The sequence below is a fragment of the Gallinula chloropus genome (assembly GCF_964237585.1).
Source record: "Gallinula chloropus genome assembly, chromosome: 25".
Lineage (NCBI taxonomy): Eukaryota > Metazoa > Chordata > Aves > Gruiformes > Rallidae > Gallinula > Gallinula chloropus.
In genome coordinates this window covers 4876565-4898607 of record NC_140110.1, presented here as the reverse complement: position 1 = coordinate 4898607, position 22043 = coordinate 4876565, and the positions used below count along the sequence as shown (strand labels likewise).

Genomic DNA, 22043 nt, shown 5'->3' with positions numbered 1-22043 from the left:
TGTGATCTCATAGGAAGCCTGTGCTGGAGCAGGTTAGCTGGCAGGGCTGTGGAGGACCCAAGCTGGAGCAATCTGTGATGATCTGAAGTTATGTGGGAAGGACTCACGTTGGAGGGGTTCATGCAGGACTGTCTCCTGTGGGTAGGACCCAATGCTGGAGCAAGGGGAGACAGTGAGGAGTTCTCCCCCTGGCCAGGAAGGAGCAGTTGAGACGATGTGTGATTAACTGACACCAACCCCCATTCCCTGTCCCCCTGTGCCACTCAGTCGGAGACAGTAGAGAGTTAAAGAGTGAAGTGGACCCTGGGATAAGAAGGGAGGGTTGTAGGCAGGTGTTTAAAATTTCATTTCTCTAGGTTTTTTTCTCATTTCTCTGCTCTCTTTGGATTGAGTAATGAATTAGATTGATTTTATTGTAGGTGTCAAGTCTGTATTGCCAGTGAGAGTAACAGCTGCATGACCTCCCCCTGTGCTTTCTCCCTGCATGATTTCTCCCTGTCCTGATCATTCTGCTCCCAGGCAGAATGATCTCAGAGATGAGGTCATAGAATGATCCCCATGAGGACTGAGACACCAGGAGGGAGGCTACAAGAACTGCTGAGCTGGGCCAGGTCTCTGGGATGGAAAGAGCTCATGGCAACCTGGCAGCGCTGCAGAGGGACAGCTCTGCCCAGGAGCAGCTCCTCTGCCAAGCACACAGGGCTGGGGACACTGCCTGTAGGCACCAAGGGGAGACCTGTGAGGCTGAGAGAGCTGACGGATGCTGAGAGCTCACTGGAGGAGAAAGGTAAAGAGACTTCGCTTTGAATTTTCTGCTCTTGGTGACTGGGCGGGAAGTGGGAGCTGAGCTTTTCTTGATAACTTTGCAGAAGGCAGAGCAAACTCAGGGATCATTAGGACTTGTCAGAGCTTCTACTGAGCCCTGCACACACAGAGGTTCCCTGGGGCAGTGCCCTGATGCCAGGAGGGGTCTGCAGAGCAGAGCTGAGCACAGGGCAGGTTGGATGAGGTCTGTGAGCACAGAGCAGGAGGTGACATGGTCACAGAGAAGCAGCTGCAGGGACAGCTCCAGGCAGCAGAGACACTGTCAGGCAGGGAGGAGCTGCCCCCAGAAATGCCCTGGAAGTGGGGATTTGGGACCTCCCTGACACTTTCCGACACCCACTCCCTGGTTTCTGCCACCCAGCACAGACTCTGCACCCAGAGTTACAGGGTTTCAGGCTGAGTCTTCTCCTTGGCAGCCCAACCAGCAGTTAGGAGAAACCTCTGAGTGCCTGTCTGTCTGTCCCTGTACTTCCAGTCATGGCTGGAGCATTTCTCCCTGTTTCCCCTCCTGTACTTTGCTGCCTTTGTCACCCGGTTACCTGAGGTTCTGAGCATGTCCATTGGTGGGGCTGGCTCTGAGATGACCCTCACTTTAGTACCCCCACCTACAGAAATCCTATAGGACTTCCCTCTTTCCATCAGTGACAGACCCAAGCCAGCACAAAGCAGACCTCCCAAAAGGGACCTGCCAAAAGTCTCCCAGAATACAGAGTCAACCTGAGGGCGTTCCATAAGTAGTAAAAGGGATTTTCCTAAAAGAAAATTTCCCTAAATTCTCTCTGCTTTTTCCTCCTTGGACAGGTCTCCACATTTGATGGCAGCAGATGTCCAACAGCAGCAGCTCCATCAGCCAATTCCTCCTCCTGGCCTTTGCAGACACACCGGAGCTGCAGCTCCTGCACTTCTGCCTCTTCCTGGGCATCTACCTGGCTGCTCTCCTGGGCAATGGCCTCATCATCATCACCGTACCCTGTGACCACCACCTCCACACCGCCATGTACTTCTTCCTCCTCAACCTCTCTGCCCTTGACCTTACCTACATCTCCACCACTGTTCCCAAAGCCATGGCCAATTCCTTGTGGGACACCAGGGCCATTTCCTACACAGGATGTGTTGCTCAACTCTTCTTCTTTGAATTTTCAATCTCAACTGAGTACTTTCTTCTGACTGTCATGGCCTATGACCGCTACGTTGCCATCTGCCACCCCCTGCACTATGGGACCCTCCTGGGCAGCAGAGCTTGTGTCTACATGGCAGCAGCTGCCTGGGCCAGTGGGTTTCTCCATGCTGTGCTGCACACAGCCAATACATTTTCACTGCCCCTCTGCCATGGCAATGCCCTTGACCAGTTCTTCTGTGAAATCCCCCAGATCCTCAAGCTCTCCTGCTCAGATGCCTACCTCAGGGAAACTGGACTCATTGTGGTCACTGTATGTTTAGCTTTTGGGTGTTTTGTGTTCATCGTGGTGTCCTATGTGCAGATCTTCAGGGCTGTGCTGAGGATCCCCTCGCAGCAGGGACGGCACAAAGCCTTTTCCACCTGCCTCCCTCACCTGGCTGTAGTTTCTCTTTTTGTCAGCACTGCCATGTTTGCCTACCTGAAGCCCCCCTCCATCTCTTCCCTATTTCTGGACCTGGTATTGGCATTTCTTTACTCAGTGTTTCCACCAGCAGTGAACCCCCTCATCTACAGCATGAGGAACCAGGAGCTCAAGGATGCTGTGTGGAAACTGATTACTCGATGTTTCTAAGCAGTAACAAACTGCTCATCTTCTTCCGCATATCACTGGCCATGTAACTCACATTAGGAACAGTCTCTATTTAGTAGAGGTTTTAGTTCCTGTTTCTTTGTTTCCCTCTAGTTTTTTTAAGTTGTAATATCATGGTCCACATTCATCCCATTGCTGATACAATAACTTTGTGAGCCAGACGCTGGGTAACGATGGGCTTTGCTCTCTTTGAATCACATCTGCCTGGAAATGTGCAAAAATTTTTCATTCCTAAATTTTTTCTGACATTTATTAAATATTTATAATAACTTTTTAATCAGCTGAAGCACTTGACTACTTGTCTGAAATGGCAATGCTTTCCCACCATGACAGAACAGGAATTTCCTTGAAGTGTACCTTAGAATCATGCAGAGATCAGCAATGGGCAACTCGTAATTCAGTATGAATTGAAGTGAAGCCGTTTATTGGGTGAAATCACACAGATTATAGGCATTTGTTACTGCAAACGTGGCAAGCTAAATAACTGCTCATTGGTTACATACACTGTTTACAGTCCACTGATTGGTTAGTACTTATAACAAGTTCTAATAACATATCTTATAGCTAAATATGATTAGGTTACGTTTGATGCCTAAAAATATCCACATACTGGCTGTTTTGATCATCTTATTATGGCTGGTTCTGAACATGTGCCGTTACTCCCAAGTACCTTCCCATTACTTCTTCTTGGTTTAGGGCAGTCTGTACCCCTGTCATCAAGGCCACTGTCTTTTGAGAATGTGATTATCAAAATCCTCTCAGCATGAGGAACTTCTCCTGTCTCATGGGAACTGGAGGATATTGTCAGGGCCTGTGTCTTGGTGAAGAGTGCCAGGCTGCCAGCAGGCCTGCTGTCTTCCCCAACAGAATCACAGAATCTTTTATAGAGTCCAACCACAGCCTAACCCTGCCTAGCCCACCTCTAGACCATGTCCTCAAGCACAACATCTACACAGTTATCTCCTGCTCAGATGCCTACCTCAGGGAAACTGGAATCCTTTTTCTTGGTGTCTGTTTGGCTTTTGGGTGTTTTGTGTTCATCGTGGTGTCCTATGTGCAGATCTTCAGGGCTGTGCTGAGGATCCCCTCGCAGCAGGGACGGCACAAAGCCTTTTCCACCTGCCTCCCTCACCTGGCTGTAGTTTCCCTTTTTGTCAGCACTGCCATGTTTTCCTACCTGAAGCCCCCCTCCATCTCTTCCCTAATTCTGGACCTGGTATTGGCATTTCTTTACTCAGTGTTTCCACCAGCAGTGAACCCCCTCATCTACAGCATGAGGAACCAGGAGCTCAAAGATGCCATGTGGAAACTGAGGACTGGATGCTTCTAAGCAGCAATAAACTGCTCATCTTCTTCTGCACATCACTGGCCATGTTTTCTGTAGTTGAATTTTTTTCTTTGTAGTTTTCTAAGCTATAATGACATGGTGCATGTTCATCCCATTCAGTCTTGTGTGAGCTAGACACTGCATAATGAAGATCTGTGCTCTCTTCCTATCATGTCTGAGTTCAAAGGGACACAATTTTTCCTTCTTTATTTTCCTTATATTTTTTCCTTATATTTTTTTCCTTATATTTATTAAAAATTGACAAGCACATTTTCAGCAGCTGAATCTCTCAACTTACTGTATGAAATCACAGAATCATAGGGGTTGGAAGGGACCTTGAGAGATCATCAGTCCAATCCCCTTGTGTCCAGTTCTGGGCTCCTTGGTTTAAAAAGGACAGGGATCTACTGGAGAGAGTCCAAAGAAGGGCCACAAAGATGATTAGGGGCCTGGAACATCTCCCCTGTGAGGAAAGGCTGAGTAGGTTGGGACTCTTCAGCCTTGAGAAGAGAAGACTAAGGGGGACCTAATTAAAGTTTATAATTATCTTAAGCAGGGGAGGCAGGGGGAATCAGCCAGCCCCTTTTCAGTGGTCTGTGGGGATAGGACAAGGGGCAATGGCTGCAAGTTGGAGCACAGGAAGTTCCGCACCAACATGCGGAAGAACTTTTTCACAGTGAGGGTGACGGAGCAGTGGAATAGGCTGCCCAGGGAGGTGGTTGAGTCTCCTTCTCTGGAGATATTCAAGTCTCGTCTGGATGCCTGTCTGTGTAATGTGAGATAGGGAGCCTGCTTTGGCAGGGGGGTTGGACTCGATGATCTCTTGAGGTCCCTTCCAACCCCTACAATTCTATGATTGTATGAAAAGGTGCAAGGGTGGAAAAAGGTTTCTGGCCTGAAACCTCCCCAGGTAGCCCACTAACAGCCCCATTAACCTTGGGGCTCAGGACATTCCTAACCACAGGAACAGTCCTAAAAATGTCATTTTCAGGCTGTACCATCATCCACTCTCGAACATGCTAGATGTCCAGCAGTAGAGTCCCAGGTTATTTAGCACCTATTGCTGGTATTTTGTTAAAAGCACCGTAAGTTAGAGAGCCATCTGCAAGCACATGTGAACCTTTAGTGAAATGGAGATTCCCTTCAGAGAGACCTTGAGAAATTCGTGGATTTGATGACCAGGAACATCAGGAAGATTTCCAAGCAGAAGAGATCTCCTCCTCCTGCCCATATTTTCTCTGCGGCTGGAATTAATTCTCATGTTGGTGGCCCCCATAGTTCTGGTGTTTTGATTTGTAAGCCATAAAGTCTAAATAAATATGTTTCTTCCTTGCTGAGCAGTGCTTGCACAGCATTAAGGCCTTTATTCTAATTCTGTTCCAGAAATGAGTCAACTGGGAGTGCACAAGTGCCCAGAAAGGGACAGAACAGGCCCAGCTGACCATAACTGACCAAGGGGATTATCCACACTGTATGACTACAGGAGTGAGCCCACTGTTGTGGTGCACTTGTTGTCTACAAAGGTGGGCTGGTTTCAGGAGGAATACAGTTGATTTTCCTTCTAGCAGCCAGTGTGGTGCCACATTTGGTTGTTAGGATGAGAGCAGTGCTGATAACAGGGAGGTTTTAGTTGTGTCCAAGCAATCAAAGACTTTTCTGTTGTTCATTCTCTACTACTAATGGGAAGGTGGGGAGCACCCTGGGAGCTGGGAGGGAGCACAGCCAAGACAGGTGACCCAAACTGCCCAAAAAAGCATATTCCATTCAAATTACACCATGATCAGCATAAAGGAGTGTGGTGAGGGCAGGAGAACTCAGCTCCAGGACACACGTGTTTTCGGGACGGCTGTGAGCTGTGCGGCCAGAGCTGTGGGGTTCAGTGACAAACTGCACTGTGCATCACCAGCTGTGTGTATTTTACCACAATGTCCTGTTGTTGTTGTTGTTTTTGTTGTTTCTGTCTCTCTGCTGTTCCAGTAAACTGTCCTTATCCCAGCCCACAAGGTTTACGGCTTTTTGGTTTCCTTTTCTCTCCCTTCCTCCCTCCCCCTGTCCTCCCCCCACACACACACCCCCTCTTAGAGAGAGAGCGGCTGCGTGATGCTCGGCTCGGGGCTGGGGTGAAACCATGAGAAAAGGTTCCAGCACAACACCCACACATCAAGGCAGCTCAGACATGATGGGTGGAGAACCAGCCACAAGGAGAAGAATTTTGGTCTTGCAGGGGCTGCCCTAGCAGTCAGAGGTGTTGAACAGGGATGTGGCCATGAGCACATTGGGCTCCTCTGGGAGGAGTGTGGCTGCACAGACAAGGGTCCTTCTGGTCCATCTGGACTCAGCAATGATGATGCCACCTCTGGAGCAGTCAGTCCCAGTGTGGGGGTCCCCGATCTGGAGGAATGAGGAGGAACACGTATGTGGTCAGGGAAAGGCTGCCAAGAGACCTGGGCTGCTTTAGCCTGGGGAAGGGGAGGCTGAGGGAAGCCCTCTTTGTGCTATGTGAAAAGAACATAAGAAAGGAAGTCCATGTGAACTGATGACTCTGAAGGCCAGGGTGGACATGAGGATAAAGAAATGTCATTCTGAGGGTAGTGCTGTGGTGCAAGAAGTCACTGGGAGGAAGTGTGGATGGGCTGGTGGGTTTGTGCTTGTGGGAACAGCTGGCGAGGAGGGAGAGACAGCAGTACAGGCAGGTAGATTGTTAGGTGACAATGAGGTGGGAAAGCGTGTTGCATCCCTGCAGCCTACAAAGAACCAGGTACAGGGGTGATGCCGTGTGGGATGACTGTGGTGCAGATGGCCAAGGGTGCCAGACAGGTGGAAAGGGCCTGATAGAAATGAGATCTTTGCCCCCTTGGCTGTGGCTGATGTCCCTGCCAAAGAGGCCTCAGGGAAGACACATTGTCCTCAAGGCCATGGAGCATGGTTGCCTTCTTGCATCTACCAAAGGGGAGGCCACCAACTACTTGGATTTTAGTTGGATCCCTAGTGATACAGGTTTCAAAGGGATTTCCCATGGAGGACCTTTTTCCAGTCACAGGTATTTTCTGTCATGGCTCAGTTGTCAGAAGAAGTGACAGCAGCATTCTGTGATGGACATAGAATCATAGAATTGTAGGGGTTGGAAGGGACATTGAGAGATCATCAGGTCCAACCCCCTGCCAAAGCAGCTCCCTAGGACATATCACTCAGATAGGAGTCCAGGCGGGTCTTGAATATCTCCAGTGAAGGAGACTCCACCACCTCCCTGGGCAGCCTGTCCCAGGGCTCTGGGTCTGCTAAGGAGATCTAGACAGGCAGGAAAAGCAGTCTATTGACATCCAGCCCTGTCTGGATATCCTTGCTCTTCCCCAAGCCCAGCAGTTCCCTCACTGGCCTCCTGGGACTCCCAAAACTTTTCCTGGCATCATCTGTGCTCACAGGCACAGACAGATTTCTCTGACAAGAAACAGCAGTTCAACATGATCCAGTTTCATAACCATGAAATCTCTCTCCTCAGCTGCTGCTACGGCCAAGCAGCGTGTGAAGGGGGTCAGCTTTACTGGTGCTCCCAGTGCACAGCCTGGGCAGGTTTAGGTGCTCTTGCTGGATATTTTGCATTTTTGAAACTTGACGCTGCTGAAGCAGGAAGATGAGGTCAGGCACTTGTAAGGACTGTTCCCTTTGACAAGGACAGTCCTGAGCTCCAAGATTACTGGGGCTGCTAATGGGATGTCTGAGTAGGTTTCAGGCCAGGAGCAGCTTTAATCACTCGCTCCTTTTGCTTTGGTGCTATTGGTGGATATTCAGCACATTTGGAGTTGGATGCTGGTAGAGGCTGAAAATGACATCAGGCACTATTAAGATCGTTCCCTCAGCTACAAAAGCTCTGAGCCTCAAGGTTACTGGGGGTGCTTTTGGGCATCCTGGGGAGTTTTCAGACTCCCAAGATATTTCAGCCCTCAAACCTTTTGTTGTGGAGCTATTGCTGGGCATTTAGTGTCTTTGAATGTGGATGCTGGTAGAGCTGGAAAATGATGTCTGGTGTTATAGGACAATTCCCATAGCCAGGAATGCCCTTTGCCCACAGTTTACAAGAGCTGCTTGTTGGCTAACTGGTAAGGTTTCAGCCCAGGAACATCTTTCAGCCTTCACAGATTTATTTGGGAGCTATTGATGTTTAGAATTTTCAAAGGCAGAACCTAGTAGAGCCACAAAAATTTTGTGGGGCAATCATAGGACTGTTCCCCTGGCTAGGAAAGCCCTGACCCCAAAGACACTGGGGCTACTAGTGGGCTACCTGGGGAGGTCTCTGGAAAGGAAATTTTTTCAACCCTTGCAACTTTTGTTTGCTACCTACAATAACGGTGGGAGATTCTCCCTGGTAATCCTTTTGTTATTAATTCTATAAATTCATTAATAACAAAAGGAGGGCCAGGGAGAATCTCCCACCTTCACTGGATCGGGGGGAACCACTGTGATGGAGGATGAAGAAAAGGCTGATGTACTTTGCCTAAGTCCTTAGTAGTAACACCATTGGTCCCCTGATACCCAGACCCCTGAGTGGAAAGATGGGGATGGGAAGTGGACTGAAGTCCCATCATCCATGGGGAACTGGTTACTGACCCGCTCAGCCACTTAGATCCATACGAGTTGATGGGTCTGGATGGGAAACACCCCAAGGTACTGAGGGAGCTGGTGGATTTCCTCCCCAAGCCACTTTCCCTTAGTTACCAGGAGTCCTGGCTGACCGGGGTGTTTCCACCTGACTGGAAGCTGGCACATGTGACACCCATCTACAGGAAGGGACAGAGGGAGGTCCTGTGGAACTACAGGCCTGTCAGCCTGACCTTGGTGCTAGGGTAGGTGATGGAACAAATTATCTTGAGTACCATCATGCAACACATGCACCACACTCAGGCCATCAGGCCCTGTCAGCATGGGTTTAGGAAAGGCAGATTGTGCTTCAAGCTGCTGATCTCCTTCTATGACCAGGTGACCCGCTTAGTGGATGAGGGGAAGGCTGTGGATGTGATCTACATGGACTTCAGTGAAGCCTTCATCAGTTTCCCCCAGGGCACCCTGCTGAAGCCTCTGTTCATGGATTAGATGGGTATACTCTTTGCTGGGTCAGAAACTGGCTGAAGGCTGGGCCCAAACAGCTGTGGTGAGTGGAGTTAAATCCAGCTGGCAGCACGTCACATGTGGTGTTCTCCTGGGCTCAGTGCTGGGGTCCATCCTCTTGAACATCTTTATTAATGGTCTGGAGGAGGGGATTGAGTGCAGCCTCAATAAGTTGGTACATGACACCAAATTGTAGAAGGCAGGAAGGCTCTGCAGAGCAACCTGGACAGGCTGGATCAATTGGCAGAGGCTTTATGGGGCTTGGTCATGAGCTTTGCTCACAATAACAACAGGCAGGGTTACAGTCCTGGAGCAGAGTGGCTGGAGAGCTCCCTAGAAGTATAGGATATGGGGGTGTTAGCCGAACATGAGCAGCGCTGTGCCCAGGTGGCCAAGAAGGCCAGCGGCATCCAGGCCTGGATCAGGAATAGTGTGACTGCCAGGAGTGGGAAGAGATTGTTCCATTATACTCAGCTCTGGTGAGGCCACACCTTGAGTACTGTGTCCAGTTTTGAGCCCCTTGCTAAAAGAAGGACGTTGAGATGCTGGATTGTGTCCAGAGAATGGCAGAGTAGACAGTGAAAGGTTTGCAGCACAAGTCCTGTGAGGATCAACTGAGGGAACTGGGGCGTTTTAGTCTTCAGGATGCTGAGGAAGACCTTATCACTTTCTAGAAGTACCTGCAAGAAGGATATAGAGAGGTGGAGGTTGGCCTCTTATCTCAGATAACAAGCGATAGGATGACAGGGAATGGCTTGAAATTATACCAGGGGAGATTTAGGTTAGAGATCAGGAAGAATTTCTTTATGGAAAGGGTATTCAGCTATTGGAACAGGCTGCCCAGGGACGTGGTGGAGTAGCCATCCCTGGAAGTATTACAAAGGTGTGCAGATGTTGTGCTTGATGACATGGTCTGGAGGTGGACTAGGCAGGGTTAGGCTGTGGTTGGACTTTGTGAAAGATTCTGTGACTTTATGTTTGTTCCACTTCAAGGAAATTCCTGTTCTGTCATGGTGGGAAAGCATTGCCATTTCAGACAAGTGGTCAAGTGATTCAGTTGATGAAAATGTACTTATAAATATTTAATAAATGTCAGGAGAAATTTTAAGAAAGAAAAATATGTGCACCTTTTCAGGCAGACGTGATGCAGAGAGCACAGCCCATCGTTACCCAGCGTGTGGGTCATACTGTATCAGCAATGGGATGAACGTGGACCATCATATTCCAGTTTAAATAAACTAGAGGCAAACAAAGAAACAGGAACTAAACCCCATACTGAATAGAGACTGGTCCTAATGTGAGTTACATGGCCAGTGATATGCAGAAGATGAGCAGTTCATTGTTGCTTAGAAACATCCAGTCATCTGTTTCCACATGGCATCCTTGAGCTCCTGGTTCCTCATGCTGTAGATGAGGGGGTTCACTGCTGGTGGAACCACGGAGTAAAGAAATGATACTACCAGGTCCAGAAATAGAGAGGAGATAGAGGGTGGCTTCAGGTAGGCAAAGAAGGAAGTACTGACAAACAGGGAGAACACAGCCAGGTGAGGGAGGCAGGTGGAAAAGGCTTTGTGCCGTCCAAGCTGCGAGGGGATCCTCAGCACAGCCCTGAAGATCTGCACATAGGACACCACAATGAACACAAAACACCCAAAAGCTAAAAAGGCACTAAGCAAAGTGACTGCAATCTCCCTGAGGTAGGCATCTGAGCAAGAGAGCTTGAGGATCTGGGGGATTTCGCAGAAGAACTGGTCAACAGCATTGCCATGGCAGAGGGGCAGTGAAAATGTATTGGCTGTGTGCAGCACAGCGTTGAGAAACCCACTGGCCCAGGCAGCTGCTGCCATGTGGACACAAGCTCTGCTGCCCAGGAGGGTCCTGTAGTGCAGGGGGTGGCAGATGGCAACGTAGCGGTCATAGGCCATGACAGTCAGAAGACAGTACTCTGTAGAGATCAAAAATAGGAAGAAAAATATTTGATCCACACACCCTGTGTAGGAAATGGCCCTGGTGTCTGACAGAGAATTGGCCATGGATTTGGGAACAGTGGTGGAGATGTAGCCAAGGTCTAGAATAGAGAGGTTGAGGAGGAAGAAGTACATGGGGGTGTGGAGGTGGTGGTCACAGGCTATGGTGGTGATGATGAGGCCATTGCCCAGGAGAGCAGCCAGGTAGATGCCCAGGAAGAGGCAGAAGTGCAGGAGCTGCAGCTCCTGTGTGTCTGCAAAGGGCAGGAGGAGGAACTGGCTGATGGAGCTGCTGCTGTTGGACATCTGCTGCTGTCAGGTGTGGAGACCTGTCCAAGGAGGAAAAGGCAGTTAGAAGTTTGGGAACTCTTCCTTGAGGAAAACTTCTTCCAATTCACATTGACTCCCTGTATTCAGGAAGCCTTTTGTCAGGTCCCTTTTGGGAGGTCTGCTTTGTGCTGGCTTGAGTGTGCCACTGCTGGGAGGAGGGCTGGCTGTGGCTCTCAAGAACTCAGTCCTGCCTGGCAGAAGTCAGTAAATAGAAGGATGGTGTGATCTCAGACTAAATCCCCTGTGGATAGGAATGAGCTTTTCAGCACTGTCACTCCAATTTCACCAAGGGCAGAGCAGAGCTTTGGAGCTTTGATTTTCTCCTGACTGAGAGCTGAGGAATCCAGTCTCACAGGGCAGAGCTCCAAAGCCCTCCTGCAGTCTCATCCTACCCAAGGAGGATCTCAGCTCCCTGCTCCCAGCCAGGGACACACAGGGCTCAGTGCAGCTGCCCACACACAGGTGATGAGTGGCATTGCCACGGCCTCTGTGCCGAGATGTCTCCTGCATGGGGCTCCTTTCTGGGGCACAAGAGTCCCTGGGAGAGCGGTGCCATTGTGGGGGGCAGCTGCAGCCCAGCAGGAGCTGCCTGGAAAACCTCAGTCCTACAGATGGGGGTCCTGAAGTGAGGGTCAGCTCAGTGCCAGCCCCACCAATGGACATGATCAAAGCCCCAGGTAATGGTGGGACAAAGGCAGCAAGGACAGGAGGGGATACAGCAGGAAATGCTGCAGCAAAAGCTTTAGGGTCAGGATCAGACAGACAGGCACTCAGGGGTTTCTCCTCACTGCTGGTTTGGCTGGCAAGGAGAACACTCAGCCTGAAACCCAGTAACTCTGGGTGCAGAGTCTGTGCTGGGTGGCAGAAACCAGGAGGTGGGTGTCGGAAAGTGTCAGGGAGGTTCCAAATCCCCACTGCCAGGGCATTTCTGGGAGCAGCTCCTACTCCCTCCCTGACAATGCCCCTGCTGCCTGGAGCTGTCCCTGCAGATCCTTCTCTTTGCCCTTCTCACCTCCTGCTCTGTGCTCACAGACCTCATCCAACCTGCCCTGTGCTCAGCTCTGCTCTGCAGACCCCTCCTGGCATCAGGGCACTGCCCCAGGGAACCTCTGTGTGTGCAGGGCTCAGCCCAGGCTCCAACATCTTCATGAGAATCAAGTTTTCACTGCATATTCTCAAGGGGAGAAATAAGTTCTCATCTACCACACTCAGCACAGCCCCCAGGAGAGGAAAAGTCAAAGCAAAGACTCTGCCTTTGGAGAAATATTCTCTTTGGCATTTCTCAAGGATCAGCTCTGGCTGGGAGCAAAGCTGACCCAGGCAGCACTTTCTACAGCAGAAGGACCTTACATTGCCCTTCCCTGGGTCACTGCTTTAACCCAGAGGTGCTGTCTATATCCCTGTGGAAAGCCCAGCAGGCAGGCTGAGTGCTGACCCTGGCAGCAGCACAGTCCCTGCCCCAGCACACAGACCCTGGGATAAAAGGACCCAGCTCACAAGGACAGCCCTGGGCACCCCTCAGCCATGCCCAGGAGAAGACAGCTGTCCTGCCCTGTCCCTCTGATGGGGCAGAAGGGCATCCTTTCCAGGAAGAACATTCAGGTCTGTCCTCCTGACAGACCCCACACACTGTTCCATGTCCCTGCTTTAGGAGATCCCTCCAGGAACAGAACCTGCATTGCCCTGCACCCACAGACATACCAGGGACATACTCACAGGTAGAGTGCTGAGGATATTTCTCCTCCAGTGAGCTCTCAGCATCTGTCAGCTCTCTCAACCTCTCAGGTCTCCCCTTGATGCCTACAGGCAGTGTCCCCAGCCCTGTGTGCTTGGCAGAGGAGCTACTCTGTGGCAGAGCTGTCCCTCATCATTGCTGTAATGTTTCATCAGCTCCCACTGTCCCAGGAGTCCAGCCCAGCTACAGCAGAGGAGCAGGTGAAGGCGTCACGTACTCCTCGGCTCCTCTGAGGTATTCCTGAAGCTCCAGGGAACCAACTTGGAAAGACACTGAAGTCCTCCCTGCCATCTGCTCTCTAGTCTGGGGAGAAATCCTTCTGTCCAGCAGAGTCCTTTCTCCTCATCAAACACGAGCTGGGCAGAAGAATCACTTTTTCTTGTCTCCACATGAGACAGGACCCACAGAAGATGACGGGAAGGGGACTCTTTCCCCTTGGGGAGGGTAAAATGTATGACAAGTGACTAGATGCACCTCATCCTTGCTTTGCAGTCCTGGGGCTGAAAGGGGATGCAGCTTGGGCACATGGCTGCCCCAATCCAACCAAAGCTGGGATTCTTCTTGCCACAGTTCCAGTGGGCACAAAAGAGGCACCTGCTTCCTGGGAGCTGCTGGTCCCAGCTCTCATGGGAATTAATGGGGGGTGGAGGCCAAGAAGGAGGTGTTCAAACACCAACACCCAGTGAAACCTGAGGGGCCAGAGGTGCTCCAAGAGACATGCAGGGAGATCCAAGGTCAAGGAATCACAGAACATTAGGAGTTGGAAGGGACCTCAAAAGATCATCTAGTCCAATCCCCCTGCCCGAACAGGATCACCTGGACTAAACCACACAGGAACACATCCAGGTGGGTGTGAATTCTCCAGAGGAGGAGACTCCACAACCTCTCTGGGCAGTCTGTCCCAGGGCTCTGGCACCCTCACAGTGAAAGAGTTTCTCCTGACATTCACATGGAACTTCCTCTGCTCCAGCTTTGACCAACTGACCTGAATAAGGCCACCCCTCAGCCTCCTCTTCTCCAAGCTAACGAGGCCCAGCTCCCTCAGCTCAGAGGAACTGGCCAGCATTGCCCCTCTGCAGAAAGAGGACCAGCTCAGAGGACATTGGGACAGGCTCCTGGAATGGCTGCATGTGAAACGTGGCCAGGCAGGATCCAAGGATTCCCACAGGGAGGCACATGCCAGGGGGTGGCCTGTCACTGGGAAGCTTGCCCCACCTGGCTCTGGGCCTGTGAACAATGCTGCCTGCGGCTAGAGCGGCACCCCATGGAAGAGACCCCCCTCCAGCTGAGAGAGAAAAAGACCCTTTGGGAGGCCTGGCACATCGACTCTATTGGAGCCCTTGGGAAGGCGGAGGGGAAACAAGAGTATTAGTGGGAGTGGAAATCATTTCTGGCCTAGTCCAAGCCCAGGCATTTCCAGGAGCAGCAGGAGAACATCCAGGGCGGGCCCTGACCAATTGGTTTCGCTTTCTGCCAACCCCCAGTCTGCTCAGTCAGCCCAGGGCAGTCATTTCACTGCTGCCAAGGGGCAGGACTGGGCCAAGGAAGGAGGAGGCAGGTGGGGATTTCACCCCCTGTGTTACCCCCAAGCTAATGGGATAGTGGGGAGAACTAATGGGCTTTTGAAAGGGTTTTTAAAAGCTCATCTGGGGAAACGTTTGTGCCCCCTTCTTCAGCCTGGGGTGGCAAATGGATTTATAACTTTAGGCCAGCAGGTGCCCAACGCTTTTAACCTGAGAAATTTTTGGGGATGTGGGAGCCATTCAGGATTTAAAGACTGGCCATGGACGTTGAAACAATATCCCCAGAATGGCTCCTGAGTGATCTAAGTGACATAACCATTGGTCATGATTCATTCTATTGGAATGAGGAAACAAACCCATGGAAAACCCCAGTTCCAGAAAAGGGGGAATATTGTCTGAATTGGAATGACAACAATGGAGGTTTTGTGGGTCACAGTGTTTGTGACTGGACCTTCAGGTGTGGAAATCCTTGTGTCTTCCCTGGTTGTTAACCCATTAATTGTACAACTTATAATCACTCTTTTCCTGTCAGAGGTGACATGTTATGGTGCATGTTGAGCAACACCACTGGTGAGCAAAACTCATCTCTCAGTGGCTAAGTTGGGCATGGGTCAATGAAATTGGTCATAAGAAATGATTTGATAGCTTTGGGTCTAATAGGAATCTTATGGGAGTTGAGATATTGAGGGAATCCAACCCTTTGGCTTGTGGTAGAACCTGGTTGGCATAACCAACCAGGAAGTTACCATTCAGTGTAACTATAGCAATCAGGTAGGAGCATGGAGAGGCATCCTTTGGATTAATGGAATAAAATCAAATAATTGAATTAAGCATCCTTTGGGTTTAAAATACACCACATATTTTGAAACTCCCTGTAGTTCTGATTTAAGACTCAAAGTGAAATGACCATTTGGCTTTAAATGTCATTACTGGATTTGTGGCCACCATGCTTATTGAAAATGACCAAATAATTGGAGCAGAACATGTTATGTAGGTTATATACACCCCTTCTTTTTGTTGTTCTTGTGTCCAGAGCAAAGTGGAAACAGTTTGGGAATGAAGGTCTATGACGACCTCAGTCGGTATCGAGGGTCCCTTGGTGTTTCTATAGCAGGTCATTGCAAAGTGTCTGGGTCACACAGGACCAAGAGCTGCTGGATTAGGAAAGGATGGAAGTGAACCATGTTATTGCAGCCTAGACAAACTAGGAGGAAAGAAAGAACAACTCACAAAGCTACTAAATACACACAGGTCCTCACGTGAGTTACATGGCCAGCTCTGTGTAGAAGAGGATGAGCAGTTTATTGCTGCTTAGAAATACCCAGTCCTCAGTTTCCACACGGCATCCTTGAGCTCCTGGTTCCTCATGCTGTAGATGAAAGGGGTTGACAGCTGGTGGAAACATTGGGTAAAGAAATGCCATTACCAGCTGCAGAAGGTAGGCAAACACAGCATTTTGAGGATAGTGCTGTGATGCAAGAAGTCACTGGGAGGAAATGTGGACGAGCTGGTGGCTTTGTGTTTGTGGGAACAGCTGGTGAGGATGGAGAGACAGCAGTACAGGCAGGGCCATCGTGGGGTGGGAATGAGATTGGAAAGCGTGTTGCGTCCCTGCAGCCTAAAGGAAACATGCAGAGGTGTGAGGCAGTGTGGCACGGGCTGTGGTGCAGATGGCCAAAGGGCCTGATAGGTCTTTGCCCCCTTGGCTGTGGCTGATGTCCCTGCCACAGAGGCCTCAGGAAAGACACATTGTCCTCATGGCCATGGAGCATGGCTGACTCCTTGCACCCACTCCAGGGGAGGCCACCGTGTGTCATACCCCGTCCTTCCCTTGGTGTCACACTGCCCACATCCCAAGGAAGAGCCCTGAGACACAGGTGAGGGTCAGGATCTCCCTGCCCAGGGGCTGGGGGTCAGCGCTTGGCATTTCTGCTTCATCAGACCAAGCCAGGGTGTCTTCAGCATCAGAGCTGCCTGTGCTTTGCCTGGGTTTGTCCTCATGGCCTCCAGTTGTCTGCTCTAAGGAGCCCCTGGGGAGGCTTTGTCAGGAATGTCTCCCAGTGGGGCCTGTTGGTGCTTCAAGGTACTTTGGGCATTACTCCTGACTTGGACTTCTGGAGAGGATTCTTCACTGTCCGCTTGGTATCTGAGGTCTGTGGACTCAGAAGAAAAGACACCATGGGGCTCATTAACATCCAGAAAGCCCTTACAAACATGTTTATTCACATAATTTTCATTAAAGAGCTCAAAACTCCTACAACTACTTGGATTTTAATTGGGTCCTTAGTAATACAGGTTTCAAAGGAAATTCCCATGGAAGACCTTTCTCCAGTCACAGGTATTTTCTGTCATGGCTCAGTTGATAGAAACAGTGACAGCAGCATTCTGTGATGGACATGGGTCTGCTAAGGAGATCTGGACAGGCAGGAAAAGCAGTCTCTGGAGATCCAACCCTGTCTAGAGAACCTTGCTCTTCCCCAAGCCCAGCAGTTCCCTCACTGCCCTCCTGGGACTCCCAATACTTTTCCTGGCATCATCTGTGCTCACAGGCACAGACAGATTTCTCTGACAACAAACAGCAGTTCAACATGACACAGTTTAATACCCATGAAATCTCTCTCCTCAGCTGCTGCTACGGCCAAGCAGCGTGTGCAGGGGGTCAGCTTTCAGAGGAGATTCTCTGGAACAGGAACATCTTTTGGTCCATTGTGGTGGTTTAGCACTGGCTGCAGGCCAGATGCCCACCAAAGGCATTTTGCTCACTCCCCTTTGTATTTGGACAGGGGAGAAAATATATTGAGAGGCTCAGGAATCAGTGTAAGGACAGGGAGAGATTGTCCTGTCATCAATGACATGGGCAAAACAGACTCAACACCAAGTGAAGTAGGAAAACTACTTAATTTATTACACTGCACTACACAAACAGTGACACTGGAGTTGGGAACGCAACAAAATGTTAAAACAAATGTAACCAGATCTTAAAACACTTTCCCCTCCACCACCCTCTTCTTAGCAGACAATAGTCAGAATTTTGCTCCCTTCTTCCCCCTCTTTGCAGCACAGGGGGGCAGGGACTGGGGAGGATGGGGTTCTCCAGATCTTAAGACACCTCTAACCTCGCCCCGCTCCCTTCTTAGCAGACTTCACTCCAATCATGATTTCACTCCCTTCTTCCCCCCCATCAAGGCACGGGGGTGGGCAGGGACTGCGAGATGGGTGTTGCAAAATGGCTTGAGAAGCCAGGCCATGAGCCTATGGAGCAGCTGCCCAAGCAGTCGCCTGTGTAGCTCAGTCAGACCAGGCCCCACGCCGTGTTGGTGAGAACAGAAGGGTCAACAATTGGTCAGGGTATTCTTGTGTCTCGTGCAGCAAGGCCACAAGATGTGGGAGCAGGAGGTGTGATAAGGATTCAGTGTCCCTGGGACTGAGAAGAACACATGATTCCCAGGCTGCAAGATGGGTGGAGTATGTAAATGTAATTTTTAGTTAAGAACCAATTAAAATACAATGTGTGACACGTGGTAGGAATAGTATAAAAGAAAGTGTGTGCTTGCAATAAAGTTGAAGTTGCTTTACCAATCACACTGATTGGCAGCATTCTTCCCTCTTGTTGCGGCACAGGTTGTCCTTTAGAGCACCCTGGTACAGAGGCACAGTGTGTGAGATGACCCAGACAGAGGCAGACTGTCCATTATGACATCCCCAGCACAGAGGCAGGCTGTCCATTATGACATCTGTGGTACAGAGGCACCAGGTGCAAGACACCACCGTGATGGAGTCACGCTGTCCATTACAACACCCCCAGTGTAGAGGCAGGCTGACCGTTACCACACACCCTGTACAGACACACAGGGTGCAAGACACCCCTGGTTCAAGGCCAGCTGTCCCTTACAGCACCCTGGTAGACAGGCATGGGGTGCTAGACACAGCTGGTGCAGAGGAATGGGATGCCAGACACACCCGCTACAGAGGAAAGAGTTCCCATATACCCCCGCTATAGAGGCAAGCTTTCCATTACAACACCCCCGTTACAGAGACAGGCTTTCCACTATGACACCTGCAGTATGGAGGCAGGCTGTCCTTTTGTCACCCTGTTACAGAGGCAGGCTGTCCATTATGACACCTGTGGTGCAGAGGCACTGGGTGCAAGACTCCCCCGGTATAGAGTCACGCTGTCCATTACGACACCCCCAGTATAGAGGCAGGCTGTCCGTTACCACAGACCCTGTACAGACACACGAGGTGCAAGACACCCCCAGTTCAAGGCCAGTTGTCCTGTACAGCACCCCGGTACCGAGGCAAGGGGTGCTAGACACACCCTGTACAGAGGCAGGCTGTCCATTCTGACACACCCAGTACAGAGGTAAATGGTCCGTTATGACACCCCCAGTAGAGAGGCAGGCAGTGTGTTAAGACACCCCCGGTACAGAGGAAGGGTTTCCACTACCACACACCCCGTACAGAGGCACCTGGTGCAAGACACCTCTGGTATAGAGGCAGGTTGTCCTTTAGAGCACCCTGGTACAGAAGCACGGGGTGCCAGGCTCCATGGACAGAGGCAGGTTGTTCATTGTGACATCCATGGCACACAGGGAGGTTGTCCATCATGACAGAGGAAGGCTTCCTATTCTGGCATCTCATGTACATGGCTGCGGGGTTGCAGACACACTTCTTCCACAGGTAGGCTGTCCGTTACCACACACACGGTACAGACACACAGGGTGCAAGATACCCCTGGTTCTAAGGGCAGGCTGTCCTTTACAGCACCCTGGTACAGAGGCATGGGGTGCCAGACACACCTGGTGCAGAGGAACGGGGTGCCAGACACACCCTGTACAGAGGCATGGGGTGCCAGATACCCCTGCTCCAGAGGCAAGATTTCCATTACAACACCCCCAGTACAGAGGCAGGCTGCCAAATACAACACACCCTGTGCAGACACACAGGGTGAGAGAAACCCCCATTACAGAGGCAGTCTGTCCTTTAGTGCACCCCGGTACAGAGACAAGGGGTGCTAGACACACCCTGTACAGAGGCAGGCTGTCCATTCTGACACACCCAGTACAGAGGTAAATGGTCCATTATGACACTCCCAGTACAGAGGCAGGCTGTCCATTGTGACACCCCTGGTACAGAGGAAGGGTTTCCATTACCACACACCCTGTACAGAGGCACCTGGTGCAAGACAACCTTGGTATAGAGGCAGGTTGTCCTTTATAGCACCCTGGTACACAGGCACAGGGTGTGAGGCTCCACGGACAGAGGCAGGTTGTTGATTGTGACATCCCTGGTGCAGAGGCAGGTTGTTCATTGTGACATCCATGGCACACAGGGAGGTTGTCCATTAGGACAGAGGAAGGCTTCCTATTCTGGCATCTCATGTACATGGCTGCGGGGTTGCAGACACACTTCTTCCACAGGTAGGCTGTCCGTTACCACACACACGGTACAGACACACAGGGTGCAAGATACCCCTGGCATAAGGGCAGGCTGTCCTTTACAGCACCCTGGTACAGAGGCATGGGGTGCCAGGCACACCCAGTACAGAGACAAGCTTTCCATTGCGACACCCCTGTTACATGGGCAGGCTGTCCATTGCCACACAGCCTGTGCAGACACACAGGGTGCAAGAAACCCCCGATACAGAGGCAGGTTGTCCTTTCCAGCACCCCAGTACAGAGACAAACAGGGCTGGACACACCCTCTACAGAGGCAGGCTGGACTCAAGATACCAAGAGCATCAAAAGTGAAGGAAAACCCAGGGCCTCAGCGCCCCACCCCCAATAGAAGTGGTGTAAAGGCAGTCACTGACCAACTCTCACCTCCCACTGACTGATGCCCAACCAGGCTCCCCTTGGAAAGAAAGCCCTGCCCAGTTTTATCTCCAAGCGTGATGTCATGTTGATGGAATAACCCCTTTGGTCAGCTTTGTCCCCTCCCACACCCTTGCCAAGCCCCAGCCACCTCCCTGGGACGGGAGAGTGAGAACAGAGAAGGCCTTGATGCTGTGCAAGCCCTGCTCAGCAATAGCTAAAGCATCTGTGTGTGATCTCAGCACAGTTTGGGTCACAAATCTAAAGCACAGCACTGTGCAGACTGCTGGGAGGAAAACCAACTGTGTGCCAGCCCCAGCCAGCCCAAAGATGCTTCTCCACCCCCTCTCTGGGCAGCCTGTTCCAGCACCTCGCCACTCTCTCTGTAAAAAGCTCCCCCCTAATAGCCAATCTAAACCTTCCCTCCTTTAGTTTTAACCCATCCCCCTTGTCCTGCCAGTCTCTGCCATTTAACAAGCTGATTCCCCTCCTGTTCCTCTGCTCCCTTCAGGGACTGGGAGGCTGCAGTGAGGTCCCCCACAGCCTTCTCTTCTCCAGGCTGACCCATCCCAGCTCCCTCAGCCTCTCTCTGTAGGGGAGCTGCTCCAGCCCTCTGAGCATCCGAGGGTCCAGGTGCCCCCCCCCCACCTGATGGACCCTGGGGGCCAGTGTCCTTCCCTTGCACTGACTGGGGACACCAGTGGGTGCTGCAGAGCAGTGGGACCCTGTCCACTTCTCTCTATCCCATTGCTTACAGCTGCACTGCTGCCCCTGGCTCCATGGCAGGGGAGGATGGTGAGCTCTGCAGGGCTTCTCCAGAGGAATTCCCTTGCCCTGGCCATGGCTCTCCAGAGGAAAAGGCCTGAGTGCCTCTGGCACCTGCAGGGATGGGTGGTGGCTGTAATCTCCTGAAGCAGCTTTTCCATCCAGCAGATGGGCTCTAAAGGTGGCTTTGCCAGCAGCAAAGTAGATCCATTAGCCTCTTCCTGCCTTTGTTCTGCCTCCCTCAAGCTGTGCCAGGGAATTCCAGCTGCTCCTGAAGGGCTCCCTCTGAGGAGGTCTTCTAGCTGTCCCTGTGGCAGCTCTGTCTGTGGGACAGGGCAGGCTGCTGCCTTTCATGCTGCCTGGGGACAGGGTGAGTCTGTGTTTCCAGGTGACATCAAAGCTCCATCCACTGGAGCCACACACACACACTCCTCACCCACTGAAGTCCTGCCCACCACAGCCCTGTCTGCCACCCCTTAGCCCAGCACCCTTTGGAGGAAGGCCTTTGGGGTGCTGGTCCCCAGGCATCCCTGTGCCCAGCAGCCCTCAGGCCCTCTCCCTGCCCATGGTGGCCATGCACAGGGCACAGCTGCCTGGCATCCTTGACATCTCCTTGGCCACCCAGCTCCTAAGGACAAACCTGGTGCTGGACACCTGGTGCTTTTCCTGGGGTGCGAGTCGGCTGATTTCAGCAGCCAGAGCCTGGATGAAAGCCAAGGGGTAAACTGAGTCATAGGTTGGGGTGGGTGGATCCAACAGACCACATTTGAAACCAGGCAGGCTTTGAAATGCAAGTGAGGAGGATCTCCTAGGATGTTGGGGGCTTCCATCCACTTCCCGTCCCCATCTTTCCACTCAGGGGTCTGGGTATCAGGAGAGAAACTGC

The 22043-nt window shown here is 51.3% G+C and overlaps 2 protein-coding genes across 2 annotated transcripts; one reads left to right on the top strand and one right to left on the bottom strand.

Annotated features, from left to right (window-relative positions):
• Positions 1 to 1649: 1649 nt before the first annotated feature.
• LOC311200885 (olfactory receptor 14A16-like) lies at positions 1650 to 2576 on the top strand (the record flags this gene model as incomplete). Its single annotated transcript, XM_084275188.1, has 1 exon — positions 1650 to 2576. The coding sequence occupies one exon, from the start codon at positions 1650 to 1652 to the stop codon at positions 2574 to 2576; it is 927 nt and encodes a 308-aa protein (XP_084131314.1).
• A 7794-nt stretch (positions 2577 to 10370) lies between these two features.
• On the bottom strand, positions 10371 to 11297 carry LOC311200979 (olfactory receptor 14A16-like; the record flags this gene model as incomplete). The annotated part of the gene is made up of 1 exon (XM_084275278.1): positions 10371 to 11297. One exon carries the CDS (start codon positions 11295 to 11297, stop codon positions 10371 to 10373), a length of 927 nt encoding a protein of 308 aa, XP_084131404.1.
• Between the last annotated feature and the right edge of the window lie 10746 nt (positions 11298 to 22043).